Source organism: Trachypithecus francoisi, unplaced genomic scaffold (assembly GCF_009764315.1).
Source record: "Trachypithecus francoisi isolate TF-2019V2 unplaced genomic scaffold, Tfra_2.0 Lachesis_group21, whole genome shotgun sequence".
In the NCBI taxonomy this organism is placed as follows: Eukaryota; Metazoa; Chordata; class Mammalia; order Primates; family Cercopithecidae; genus Trachypithecus; species Trachypithecus francoisi.
In genome coordinates this window covers 34,542,165-34,555,364 of record NW_022681467.1, presented here as the reverse complement: position 1 = coordinate 34,555,364, position 13,200 = coordinate 34,542,165, and the positions used below count along the sequence as shown (strand labels likewise).

At 49.8% G+C, this 13,200-nt stretch overlaps 1 protein-coding gene across 2 annotated transcripts in view; it reads right to left on the bottom strand.

Moving 5' to 3' along the window:
* PPP1R16B (protein phosphatase 1 regulatory subunit 16B) overlaps positions 1–13,200 on the bottom strand; it is a 120,961-nt gene that overhangs the window by 22,810 nt on the left and 84,951 nt on the right. For both annotated transcript variants that reach the window (XM_033186414.1, XM_033186415.1), the window contains exons 3-4: positions 10,633–10,703; positions 4,623–4,768 (exon numbers count right to left, since the gene is read on the bottom strand). In XM_033186414.1, coding sequence (XP_033042305.1) covers positions 4,623–4,768; positions 10,633–10,703 — 217 coding nt within the window. The remainder of the gene's footprint in view (positions 1–4,622; positions 4,769–10,632; positions 10,704–13,200) is intronic.

Below are 13,200 nucleotides of genomic sequence, written 5' to 3'. Positions count from 1 at the left end.
GCTATCCCAGGAGACCTCCCTAAGCCTTTCACTCTGTTGAACCAGCAGGCAGGGACTTAGGGACAGATATAAAAGTCCTCCTGGTGACAATAACAAAAATTGCATGAATGGCAGCAGCACCACTTACCAGGCACTTGCTTAGAGCCAAGCCTGATCTAAGCCCCTTTTGCAGGCATCCTTTTATATAACCCTCATAATAGCTCAGGTTAATATTGTCGGCCCCATCTCACGCAAGGGGAAACAAAGACTCAGACATGACTGGGCACAGTGGCTCACGCCTGTAATCCCAGCACTTTGGGAGGATGAGGAGGACGGATCATCTGAGGTCAGGAGTTCAAGACCAGCCTAGCCAACATAGTGAAACCCTGTCTCTACTAAAAATACAAAAATTAACGGAGTGTGGTGGTGGGAGCCTGTAATCCCAGCTATTCAGGAGGCTGAGGCATAAGAATTGCTTGAACCCGGGAGACAGAGGTTGCAGTGAGCCAAGATCACGCCACTGCACTCCAGCCTGGGCGACAGAGCAAGACTCGGTCTAAAAAAAAAAAAAGACTCAGACAGGTTAGGTCACTTGTCTAAGGTCACACAGCTTGGATACAGTGGAGTCCAGACTTAAACCTCTCATATTAGTTCTTTTTACTTCTCCATGTTCTATTTCATTTTTTGCCCATATGCAGAAACATCCTCAGTTACATTCCACCTCCTCCAAGTCCCTACTCAAAAGGCTGATAGGACAGAGGTAGAAGAACAGAGACTTGGGACTCCCTGGAAGAATTTGCCCTTTGGGCCAGTGGTTCCTAAGAATGGCCTTGGACACCCTGTGGCAGAATTACCTGCGGACCATGGGAATAAAATGAAGCATCTTGGGTGGGCTTCACTCCAGCCCTCCTGAAAAAGTCCTTGGGTTAGGGCATGGGAATCTGTGTTTTAAACCCATGCCCCAGGTGATTGTAATACCGATCAGCTTTGGGACCCACTGACCCAGGCTGGCACCACTTTCCTTGTCCTCTTGGCACCATCACTGATCAGGCTGTGACTGCCTGAAGCTCCTAGCAGAATTAACCATACTCAGGTTCCCATCAGAGATGTAGGCATGGGCCACCATCCAGTCCTGTGGCCTCACAGCACTCCACTCTGACTTCCCTGAGCTCTTGTACGCCTCAGAGCAAGTTCATCCAGCTCTCTGAGCTGGGGCAGCAGTACTGTCATCTCCATCCCCGCGGGAGCCAACGATGGGCTCCTGCTGCTCTGCCAAGACCAGTGCAAAAGGCTACCTGCCCTTGGCCACTCTCTCTGACTCCCTGCCCTCAGATGATCAGTCCCCTGGTCTGGCTCTGTCTCAATTCTGGTACTTAAACCCCCTGGCTTTCTTCCTGGCTCCCCAGGACTTCTGCATCCCTGTGTGCCCAGTGCCCACCTCTGGGTAATACCAATTATTATTTAGGTTGGTGCAAAAGTAATTCTGGTTCTTGCTATTACTTTTAAGAATCAAAATGATTTTTGTTGTTGTTGTTGTTTTGAGACAAGGTCTTGCTCCATCACCCAGGCTGGTATGTAGTGGCTCGAACTCAGCTCACTGCAACCTCTGCCTCCCAGGTTCAAGCAATTCTCCTGCCTCAGCCTCCTGAGTAGCTGGGATTACAGGCATGCACCACCACGCCCAGCTAATTTTTTAATTTTTCGGAGACACAGGGTTTCATTATGTTGGCCAGGCTGGTCTTGAACTCCTGGCCTCAAGTGGTCTGCCCACCTCGGCCTCCCAAAGTGCTGGGATTACAGGTGTCAGCCACCGTGCCCAGCTCTCCAGTGATGTTTTCTGCAGACTAGAATAGCTTATTCTAAAATTCATAGGGAATCTCAAGGAACCTGAATAGCCAACACAACCCTGAAAAAGAAGAACGAAGCTGATGGATTCACATTTCCTGATTTCAAAACGAACTCCAAAACTCTAGCATCAAAACAGTGTGGGACTGGCATAAAGACAAATATACAGACCAATAAAATAGAATAGAGTCCAGAAACAAACCCTCACATATACAGTTAAATGATTTTAGATAGGGTACCAAGGCCATTCAATGGAGAAAAGACCAACCATCTTTCCAACAGATAGTGTAGGAAAATTGGATATCCATATGCAAAAGAATGAAGTAGGTCCTTACCCAATATCACATATAAGATTTAATTCAAACTGGATCCATGACCTAAATGAAAGACTTAAAACTATAAAACTTTTAGGAGAAAACATAGAACAAAAGCTCCACGACAGTGGATTTGGCGGTGATTTCTTGGATATGATATCAAAGGCACAGGCAACAAAAGGAAAAGTAGATAAATTGGACTTTGTGAAAATTTAAACATTTTGTGCAGCAAAAGCCACAACCAACAGAGTTAAAAAGACAACCCATAGAATGGAAGAAAACATTACATCCATATGATAAGGGATTCATCTTCAGAATACACAGAGAAATCCTAAAATTCAATGACAAAAACCCAACCAATTCAACCATGGACAAAGGACTTGAATAGACATTTCTCCAAAGAAGATATACAGATGGACAATGGGCACATGAAAAGATGCTCAACATCACTCATCAATAGAAAAATACAAATCAAAACCACAGTGAGAGACCACCTCACACCTACTAGTATGGCTAATAACAAAAAAGAAAAAGAAAATAATACGTGTTGGCGAGGATGTGGATAAACTAGAACTCTTGTGTACTGTTGGTGGGAATGTAAAATGTTGTGGAAAACAGGATAGCAGCTCCTTAAAAAATTTAAAATAGCATTACCATACGATCCAGCAATTCCACTTCTGGGTGTATAACCAAAGGAACTGGAATCAGGGTTTCAAGAGATATTTGTACACCCATATTCATCACAGCATGATTCACAATAACTAAAACATGGAGGCAACCCAGGTGTCCATCAACGAATGGATGCATAAGTGAAACATGGTATAGACATACAATGGAGTACATTCAGCCTTAAAAAGGAAGGAAACTCTGACACATACTACAACGTAGATGAACCTTGAGGACATTATGCTAAGTGAAATATGCCAGTCAAAAAAGACAAATACTGTACGAATTTACTTCTTGTTTTTTTGAGATGGAGTCTCATTCACTCCATCGCCCAGGCTAGATTGCAGTGGTACAATCTCAGCTCACTGCAACCTCAGTCTCCTGGATTCAAGCGATTCTCCTGCCTCAGCCTCCCGAGTAGCTGGGATTATAGACGTGAGCCACTATGCCCAGCTGAATCCACTATTTATTTATTTATTTATTTTTTGAGGTGGAGTCTTGCTCTTGTTGCCCAAGCTGGAGTGCAATGGTGTGATCTCAGCTCATTGCAACCTCCACCTCCTGGGTTCAAGTGATTCTCCTGCCTCGGCCTGCCAAGTAGCTGGGATTACAGGCATGCGCCACCATACTCAGCTAATTTTGTATTTTTAGTAGAGATGGGACTTCACCATGTTGGTCAGGCTGGTCTCGAACTCCCGACCTCAGGTGATCCGCCCGCCTCAGCCTCCCAAATTGCTGAGATGACAGGCATGAACTACCGCATCCGGCCTTTCCAAATCCACTTCTATAAAGTGCTTACGGTAGTCAAATTCATAGAGACAGAAAGTAGAATGGTGGTTGCCAGGAACCAGGGGTGGACAGGGAATGGGAATTACTGTTTAATAGGTACAGAGTTTCAGTTTTGCAAGATGAAAGTCGTTCTGAAGATGGAGGGGGTGATGGCTGCACAACAGTATGAATGTACTTAACACCACTAACCTGCACACTTAAAATGGGTAAGACGGTATTTTATGTTATATGTGTTTTATCACTAAAAAAAATTGGGGAGAAAGAGAGCATGAAAGGAGAAGAGAGAAAATAAAAAGAGACTGGAAAAAAAGAGTGAAGGACAGACAGAGCAGACAGAGATAGAAGAAGAAAATAACAGGCACACAGAGATGGGGAGAGTAAGGGGGAACTGAGGAGAGGAGAGGGCAAGAGGTAGAAGCAGAGAGAGAGAGAGAGAGAGAGAGATGAAGAGAGGATGTGAGGAGAAAGAAAGTGACAAGCACTAAAGTGACTAGAAAGAGTGACAGAGAGAGAGAAAAAAGAGGAGAGGAAGAAAGAAAAGCAAAAAAGGAGGGAAGGAGGAAGGGAAGAAAGAAGAAAGGAAGGGAGGGAGAAAGGGAGGGAGGCAGGTAGGGAAAAGAAAGGAAGGGAGAGATGGAGGGACAAAAGAAGGAAAGGAGGAAGGGGGGAAGAAAGAAGAAAGGGAGGAAGGGAGGGAAGAAAGAAGAAAGGGAGGAAGGGAGGGAAGAAGGAAGGGAGGAAGGGAGAGAAGAAAAAAGGAAGAGAGGGAAGAAAGAAGGAAGGGAGGAAGGGAGGGAAGAAAAAGGAAAGGGAGTGAGGGAAGGAAAAAAGAAGGGAGGAAGGAAGAGAGGGAAGAAAGAAGAAATGGAGGGAGGGAAGAAAGAAGGAAGGGAGGAAGGGAGGGAAGAAGGAAGAACGGAGGGAGGGAGGGAAGAAAGAAGGAAGGGAGGAAGTGAGGGGAGAAAGAAGGAAGTTGGAAAAAGACAAGAGGTGGAAGGAGGCTGCTCTGGGGCAGAGAGGGGCACGTACTACTGAACGAGGATCTTCACCAGGTTGATGTGGCCGCACGTGGCTGCAGCATGGAGGGGTGTCCACAGCTCGTTGTCCTTGGCGTTCACGTTGGCACCATGGGAGAGGAGCAGCTTGACAATTTCCTCAAAGTTGTCGATGCAGCACTGGGAGGGACACAGAGGCAGAGTCATCTCCAGGCAGGACCCTGGGCCCTGGTCAGGACATGCCAGGTTCCCCCTGGAGTCCATGAGGAAGACTGTGGAAGGCCTAAGTTTGAATCCAGCTCCATGATGTTTACACTGTAAGCATTGCCCTTGACCTTGAGCAAGCAACTTAACCTCTCTGGGCCTCAGTCTCCTTGTGAGTAAAAATGAAGTAAATAATATATAAGATAAAAATATACAGGTAAAAAACACTCTGTCAGCTATAACGTGCTTTGCAAGTATCAGTGAAATGGAACAAAATTTTGAATGAGGTTTTAAAACTTTTTTTAATCCCAGAAGGCTCTCTCCAAACAAAATTGTATGGAGAACTCTCACTTAGATGACCAGTAAATCCAAGCAGGATTGCTTGGGTTGAGGCAGGGGTGTGTATGTGTTGTGGGGGGGTGTCCCCTTTCCCGGCAGTGGCCTCCAAAGTGGTTTCAAGATCATAGCTTGAAACCTCTGACTTAGGAACCTCTGACCCAGTAGCTCAGATCTTGGGGAAGCCTTCAAGTAACCAAGACTCCCCTCCAAAGAATCTAGCTCCACGTGAGTGTTCCACGGGGTCCTCATAGCCCCTGCTAGGAGACAGCCATGTTTGTGCTCCTGCCTGTATGCTGCAGGATTGCACACGGGGCAGTCCTGGTAAGAGGGAAGGGCCAGCAGCCTGCAGCCTCCTAGAGAGAACACAGGCTCCAACACAGGTGGCCCCCAGACTCCAGGGATAGGGAGGAAAAGATCCCAAGGAGACAGAGTGGTGTCAAGCTAGGCGCCAGGGTGGGAGAGGCCGGGAGAGAGGAGAAAGACAGGGAGCCACTTTACAGACTGCAGGAGGAAACTATTCCCTAGAGGTGACTTCTGCGGAAGCCAGCAGGGGACACAGCAGGGCTCAAAGGCTCAGCCTTGCCCATCCAGATAAGGGCTTGGGACTTGGTCCTCAGTGCAATGGGAGACACTGAGTTACGCTAAGAAGGGGAGCAGGATCAGACTTGCTTTTAAAAACAACAGCTCCTCTGATTGCACGTGGAGAACAGATTGTGTGTGTGCGCGTGCACGCCCACACACATGTGTGCACGTTGGGAGGGGACAGCAAAGAGCTGTGTTGAAGTCACCCGGTTAAGAGATGATGGTGGCCTGGCCTCCAGAAACGACCACGGGGATAGAGAGAAGAGTCCAGATGCCAGCTGAAGGAGCAGGAGCAGCTGTGGAAGCCCACGGCACCAGGTGGGTGTGGACGTGGGTGTAGGCGTGGGCTGGGGCGGCACCACAGCCCCACCCCTATCCCCAGGGAAGCCAGGGCTCAGCGCCAGGACATGTGGGAAAGGAGCAGCCGTTTGCACAGATGGCGCCAGAGACCCAGGTTCTTTCTGCGCCAGCCAGTCTTTGCAGGGCGGGGATGTGGGGGGAAGGTGGCTAGGTCTGAGGACATCTCTCCGGACAGGCAGGGAAAGACGTGACCCTGTAGCGGCTGGGTGCTGCCTCAGGTGGGCGGGAGAACCACGCAGCAGCACGGCGCAGCCGGCAGAGGGCGCCAAAGGCAACGAAGCGAGGCTGTGGTGGAAGGTGAACATCTCCAGGCCTTCACTGGGAGATGCCACTGAGAAGCCCCTGGGGTCAGGGGCAAGAGGGCCAGAAATCCAACCGCTGGAGACTGCAGGAAACATAGCGGGTGGAGTGGAAGCCTCAGGTTGAAGCGGGAGGGGACTGTGTGCCCAGAATGGCAGAGTCTTGTGAGACACCTGTCCAGGGGCTGGACCAGTCTATACCTGGGAGACCCAGCCTGAGTAAGGGCTGCGTTGGGGGCTGGGTGCAGGGGCGCACATGGAGTAGGTGGTAGCTGGTGGAGTGGGCGGGCCTCCTCCTCTGCGGTGGCCGAGGTGGGAAATGGCACCTGGCAGTCAGTCACCTCCTCCCATCTCCTCCCACCTCCTCCCACCTCCTCCCTTCCCACCTTCAATCTATCACTAGGTATGAATTGCACATCTCCTAAATCGCTGTCCCCACCCTCTGCCCTGGATGAAGTTTCATCATCTCTCTCTACCTCCCTGTCACTCCCCTTCCTAACACCCTCGACCCGAGAGAGCTTCTTCATTAATCTAATCATGTTGCTTTCTGTTTACAAACCTCTGAGGGCTCCCTGTTGCCAAGAGAAGAAAATCCACACTCCTTTGCCAGGCAGGGGCAGTTCTTCTTAATTTGCCCCCATCTCCTTTGTTGCACTGGAGCAACAGTGACAATAGCAGTGATAACAATAACAACAGCCCCGGCAACAACAGTAATAACATGTCACATCACATTGTCAATAACAATGTCAAATACTTTTTGAGGACTTACAAGAGTCAAGCAGCTTGCTAAGTTTTGGCCATGCATTGCCTCATTTAATCTTCAAAAAAAGGAGGATTGCTCATTTTACAGATGGGGAAATGGCCCCTTTTATAGATGGGGAAACTGGCTCAAGGAGACCTGGTGGCACAATATCACACGGAGTAAGAAATGAATTGAAATCCAAGCAGTCTAACCCCAAAGGCCTTGTTCTTAACCTTCTCAGTCTCACCACCTGCACCTCTCCCTGAGGCTCCCTGCGCTCTAATTGTGCCACACGGAACCCTCCAGACTCCAAACTTGAAATGCTGAGCCCCTTTCTCAAGGCTTTGCACATGCTATTCCCTTGCTTTGAATGTTCTGCCTTACCCTTTTCTAGCTAGCAAGCTCCTACTCATCCTTCAAGACCCAACTCAGATATCCCTTCCTCTTAGAAGCCTTACTCAGTTCCCCCTTGGGTCAAGTCTTCGGTTCCCAGCTTTAAGCTGCCTCTGTGCAAGGGCTGACCACACTGCATTACCTCTATTATGATTTATGTGCCTGTGGCCACAGCACACTCTGAATTCTGAGAGCAAGGACTCTGCCTAACTTACTTCTGGGGCCCTGTCCCCAGAAGATACCTGGCATGGAGTGGATACACAATAGGTACTTGTTGAAAAAATAAATGGAAGCCCACAGGCTGATGAGGGTGGATGTCTCCCTGAAAGGGATCTCAATATGGGGCCCAAGGCAAAGGTGGTGGTTGGGGTGGGATGTGGGTTTCAGCTGGTCAGCCATGAGCTTCATGGAGCTAAACTCGGAGCCTGGTGAGTTCCCGCCTCCCTGACCATGCATCCCCAGGGGCCTAGGAACCCACAGGAGAAACTGGTCCTGAGAAAGCAATGTGACCAACAAGGAAGAAGCACTATATGAGGTGGCGGGAACCCCAAGCTAAAAAAAGGATGCCACTCGAGAGCTCATTGCATCAGTGATGGCAACTCAAGGGGATACCTGGGGCTCCGAGAATTGCAGCTGTGGTGTCCACAGAGCAGTTAAGACTACCTTGTTTCAATCCTGGCTTCAACACTCAATCACTGTTTGACCTCAGACAAGATTTCACCTCCCCAGGCTGCACGGTGTAATACGACAGCCACTGTTTCTTTAAATCCAGTAAAATTAAATAAAATTCAAAATCCATTTCCTCAGTCACATCAGCCACATTTCGAGTGCTGGAGATCTGCATGTGGCTGGTGGCTATTGTACTGTGCACTGCAGAAACACAGAACATTTTCATCATTGTAGAAAGTTCTATTGAACAGGCTGCCTCAGTTTCCTCAGTCATAAAATGGGGATGATAATATTTCTTTTTTTTTTTTTTTTGAGACAGTGTCTCACTCTGTCACCCAGGCTGGAAGGCAGTGGCATGATCTTGGCTCACTACAACCTCTGCTTCCCTGGTTCAAGCAAATCTCCGTACCTCAGCCTCCCTAGTAGCTGGGATTACAGACACCCGCCACCACACCCGGCTAATTTTTGTATTTTTAGTAAAGACAGGGTTTTGCCATGTTGGCCAGGCTGGTCTTGAACTCCTGACCTCAGGTGATCTGCCTGCCTTGGCCTCCCAAAGTGCCGGAATTACAGGCATGAGCCACCATGCCCGGCCTGGGGATGATAATATTTCTGAGGTTTGTTGTAAGGATCAAAATGAAATATATAACTGAAGTAATTTGCAGAGAAGTGGTCACATGATACATTTTAATAATAATAACTTTTAATAAATAATAATAGATAATATTTATCCAGTATTGAGCACTGCTTAAAGGAGTTTTACGTGTGTTCATTTAATCCTCACAGCCACCCAATGAGATGGGTACTTGTTATTCCTCTTTTAGAGATGAGGAAACTGAGGCACAGAGAGCTTAAGTAACTTCCCCACAGTCACACAGCTAGTGGGTGACAGTTCTGGGCCACAAGTCTGACTCTCAGTCCTGACGTCCTCACCTTTCTGGCACGCAGTAGGAAGTAGCCTACACATTTGGTCCTCATGCCCATGGCTGGTGGGTGCTACCCAGCCTTGGAAATTGGCATTTGGGTCTCCACTTCAGGGCAAGCTACAGCAGCCACCTGCTCTCCGCTCCCTGGTGGAGTCCCAGGCCCTCTAGAGTTCATGGAGCTGGGAGTCTGGGAGTTTCCAAGGGCAGATGGAGAGAGGGTACTGAGGCAGCTGCCTGAGAGTGGATGCCTGAGGCCCTGTGAGAGAGAAGTCAAGAGGACACACAAGGACCTGCCCCTGGGGCCTGTGGGCAGGGCGTGGCCAGTCTCTGTCCATCCCACCCCGGCCCTTGCATGGAGGTGGGGAGGCCCTCGCCAGCCCAGGGTTCTGGCTGCCTGGCCTCTCACTCAAGTCCATCTACTTAGAAACTCGGGCACAGGGAGGCTTTGGTGTGTTTGTGCATTAATTCAGCATGCACATATTGAGTACCTGCTGTATGCCAGCATGGGGAAAGATGCTAGGACACACCCATAAGCAAGAGGCATGGGCTGTGCCCTCGGGCAGCTCAGCGTCTGAGTAGGGGAGAAGTCAGCACCAAATGATGACATCAATGGCTAAAATGACTAATTACAAAGGAAGAGGGCCTTCAGAAGACAAAGGGTATGTCCATCACAACACAGCTCTGAAGCTCTTGCTGTGGAGGGCAGCTAATGGGTGAAAGCACCAAGTGCTGTGGGAAGTGTGGTGGGGAGGAGCGCAGTGGGTCCAAGGACCTGAGAAGTTGGGTGGCTAGGGCCCCGAGAGCCAGGAGGCTTGGAAGATCGGGTGCGAGCCCCGCCTCATGGGGCCTTGTGCAGAGTTTGTTTTTATCCCCCCCATTATAGGAAGACACCAGAGAACTTTGAGTAACACGAAGAGAGTTTTAGCTTCAGCATCCCCATGGCTGCTACGTGGAGAGAGAATTATGGCAGAGCCAGACTGAATGCTGGGGACCAGTTACGAGGCTATAGCAGCATCCATGTGAAAGGTGACAGCCAGAGCAGCCATCCCCAGCAAGGAGGACTGGACCCATCCCTCTGCCTTGGAAAAGACATGTCATGATAGCACATGGCTCAAGGCCATAAATCAAGATCATGTGACCTTGGGCAGGTCACATAAGTCCCGCCAACTGCCTCTGTCACGAGGGTGGATGGGATGTCCTGATTAAGTGTGAATGTGCTTCGTACACTGTCAAGCTCCAAACACACTTGCTTTCATGGGCAGGAGGGATGCAGTGAACAAAGGCTCCCTGTCAACAGAGCCTGCATGTGCAGGCGCGTCTGCACGCGCACACAGGGCTCTGTAGGATGGCAGTAACAGACACGCGTGTCTCCAAAGTAGACAAGAGCCTTTCAGATGGGCCAGCTGCAGCTCCTCCTCCCTCCCTCATTCCCTCCTCCCTGAGAGTTCTCAGCAGGAAAGTGCCAAGAAACAGGGTACCTGTCCAGGTGAGGAGCAGGGAGCCCGGGAGCCCCAACGAGCCCAGCCTTACCTGGTGTAGGGCTGTGAGTCCGTCCTCATTGCACAAATCAGGGCTGACCTTATTCTTCAGGAAGTAGCGTACTGCAATAGGAGGGTACAGGAGTGAGCTTCCCGTTGCACACTGGGTGTGCAGGCATGCAGGGGCCTGGGTAAGACCCACTCTCCCCCAGGCCCATGAGGAATGTAGTAACACCTCCCCATTTTACAGATGAGACAACTGAGGCCCAGAATTTCCAAGAGGTGGATGCCACTGCCTATCTTATTATGGATAACAATAACAAGAACTAACAATTATTCAGCACTTCCTGTATGCCAGGCACTGAGCTAAGCAATTTACATTTGTTGTCCAGAGGGTGCACATTCTAGTCATTGAAAGCATACACTCTGGAGGTTCAAATTTGGGCACCATTCTCATTGGCTGTGCAACCTCGGTCAAGACACTACCTTCTCTGTGCCTCAGTTTTCTCATCTGCAAAATGGGGATGATGTTCATCCTCCTCACGGTGACAGTGTGAGTGGTCATCGAGGCGAGCCATGCCAGGGGCTCAGCACAGTGGCCTGCATGTGGTTTGGGGGTGAACTCCTGCTCTGGTAGCTGTGGTGATTTTTATTAAAACTGTGGGTCCCCGCAGCAGGTAATGGCTCACCTATGGGTGTCAAATGCCCCTTCTTTGGCCCTACTGAGCCCTGGGGAAGGAGGGTAGCAGAGGTTTTAACCATCTCCAATCCCTAGAATTTTGTCTAGGGGTGTGTGTGTGTGTGTGTGTGTGTGTGTTTTCAGGGATTCTGGGTGGACAGGGAGGCCACAGTGAATAGCACTGACAGCCTGGAATCCCTCTTGCTTAGGATAAGCCCCCTCCCCTTATCACTGTGATTCTCCTCCCTTCTCCTTTGCCCGCCACCATTCAGGCCCTAATTCTCCCCTGAACCCAAGTGCAAAGGGAGAGAAGAGAGGAGCTCACCCAGCAGCCCTGCAGCCCCCTTCCCCAGCTTGGCAACTGGGACCCCAGCTCTGGCTTTAGCAGGGTGATCTGAGGCCCTCCAGCTTTGCCTCTCCCCGTGGATGAGGAGTCTAGGGGGCCAGTGGGATGAGTCCACTCGAGCCCCTGGCTCCCCTTCCAGGCCACACCTCTACTGTTCCTGTCCAAATGGCTCTGAGCCTGCTTGCAGGGCCTCAGTAGGATCTTCCCTGGATCCAACTTCCCAAAGGTAGACTGTGCAGTTACTGGGCAAGCGGACCTCTAGGCCAGAGGGGTGAACAGAGGGTGGCTGTTTGTGGGGCAAGTGGACGAACTTGAACAAGCAAGCTGGCTTGTGTGTGTGGCCCTCGTGCCATCGTGCTGATGAAGCCAGGTGTGGAGGCCCAGGCACTGCAGATAGGATATATAGGCTGGCCCTGAGCCCTCTGAGCCTCCTCCCACCCCCAGCCAAGTCTGGCTCCCTGTGAAACAGAAGCCAATGTCTACACCCCCTAATCCCCACCGCAGACACTATCTCCACACTACGGTTCATGCCACAGGGCAGGGCTGAGGTGGCTTCCTCGTTGATTTCTGCTGTGGGGAAACAAATTAGAAGTGAGCTGGTCAGGGTGGAGAGAAGGCTATCCCTTCTGCAGGACAAAAACCCCAGTCAGCAACTCCAGGGGGTACAGGGGCAAAAGATGCTGGTAGGCAAGGGAGGAGTTCTTAAGGGCTCAGGAACAGTGGATGGGGTGGGGGTACAGTGCCTCAGCTCCATCCTCATGAGGCCCAGTTCCCAAACCACAGTCCCAGTTGCACCCTAGTCCTCAGTGTGAGCCAAGGCCCTGCATGAAGGGGAGGTTGAGGTCACCACCCAGCAAGAGGTGGCATCTCCAGTAGACCTGCCCAGTATGCATAGCCAGTATGGCTTAAGCATGACAGGACCTTGTCCAGTAAGGTCAGATCCTTTGGCACTGTCCTGACCAACATGGTGCCACTAGCTACATCTGGCTATTACGGCTGCTTAAATGAATTAACATTTCAAATTTAGTTTCTCAGGCATGCTGTGCTGTTTCAAGTGGTTGGTGGCTACCATATTGGAAAGTGTAGAAATAGAACATTTTCATCTTCCTGGAAAGTTATATTGGACAGTGCTGCTTTGGGGCATTATAAATGAAAATTAGCTCTATCACAAATTGTTAAAATCCTTCCATGGCTCCCCATTGCTCTGGGAATAAAGTCCAAAACTCTTCCTATGGCATACAAGTTCTTGCATGATGTGAGCCCTGCCTGCAGACCTCCAGCTTGTACAATTCTAGGGGGCACCATCCATATCATGGTTTCTAAGACTGGCATCCTCTGGAGCTGTCCAGTACACAACTTGCTCAGCTGTGCACAATCATCCTACCTGCTAACCTCTCCATTCTCATTTCTTAAACTCCAAACACTTTCCACAAGAGTCTTTTGTCAGTTAGAGTCACACCACTTCTTGTGGTCTCTGAGATTTTGCATAGTCTGTTCCCATTGCCTCGAAAACTCAATCATTCATCCATCCATCCACCAGCATCCATTCATCCATCCAACCAGCATCATCCATGCATCTGCCTCTAACACTAACA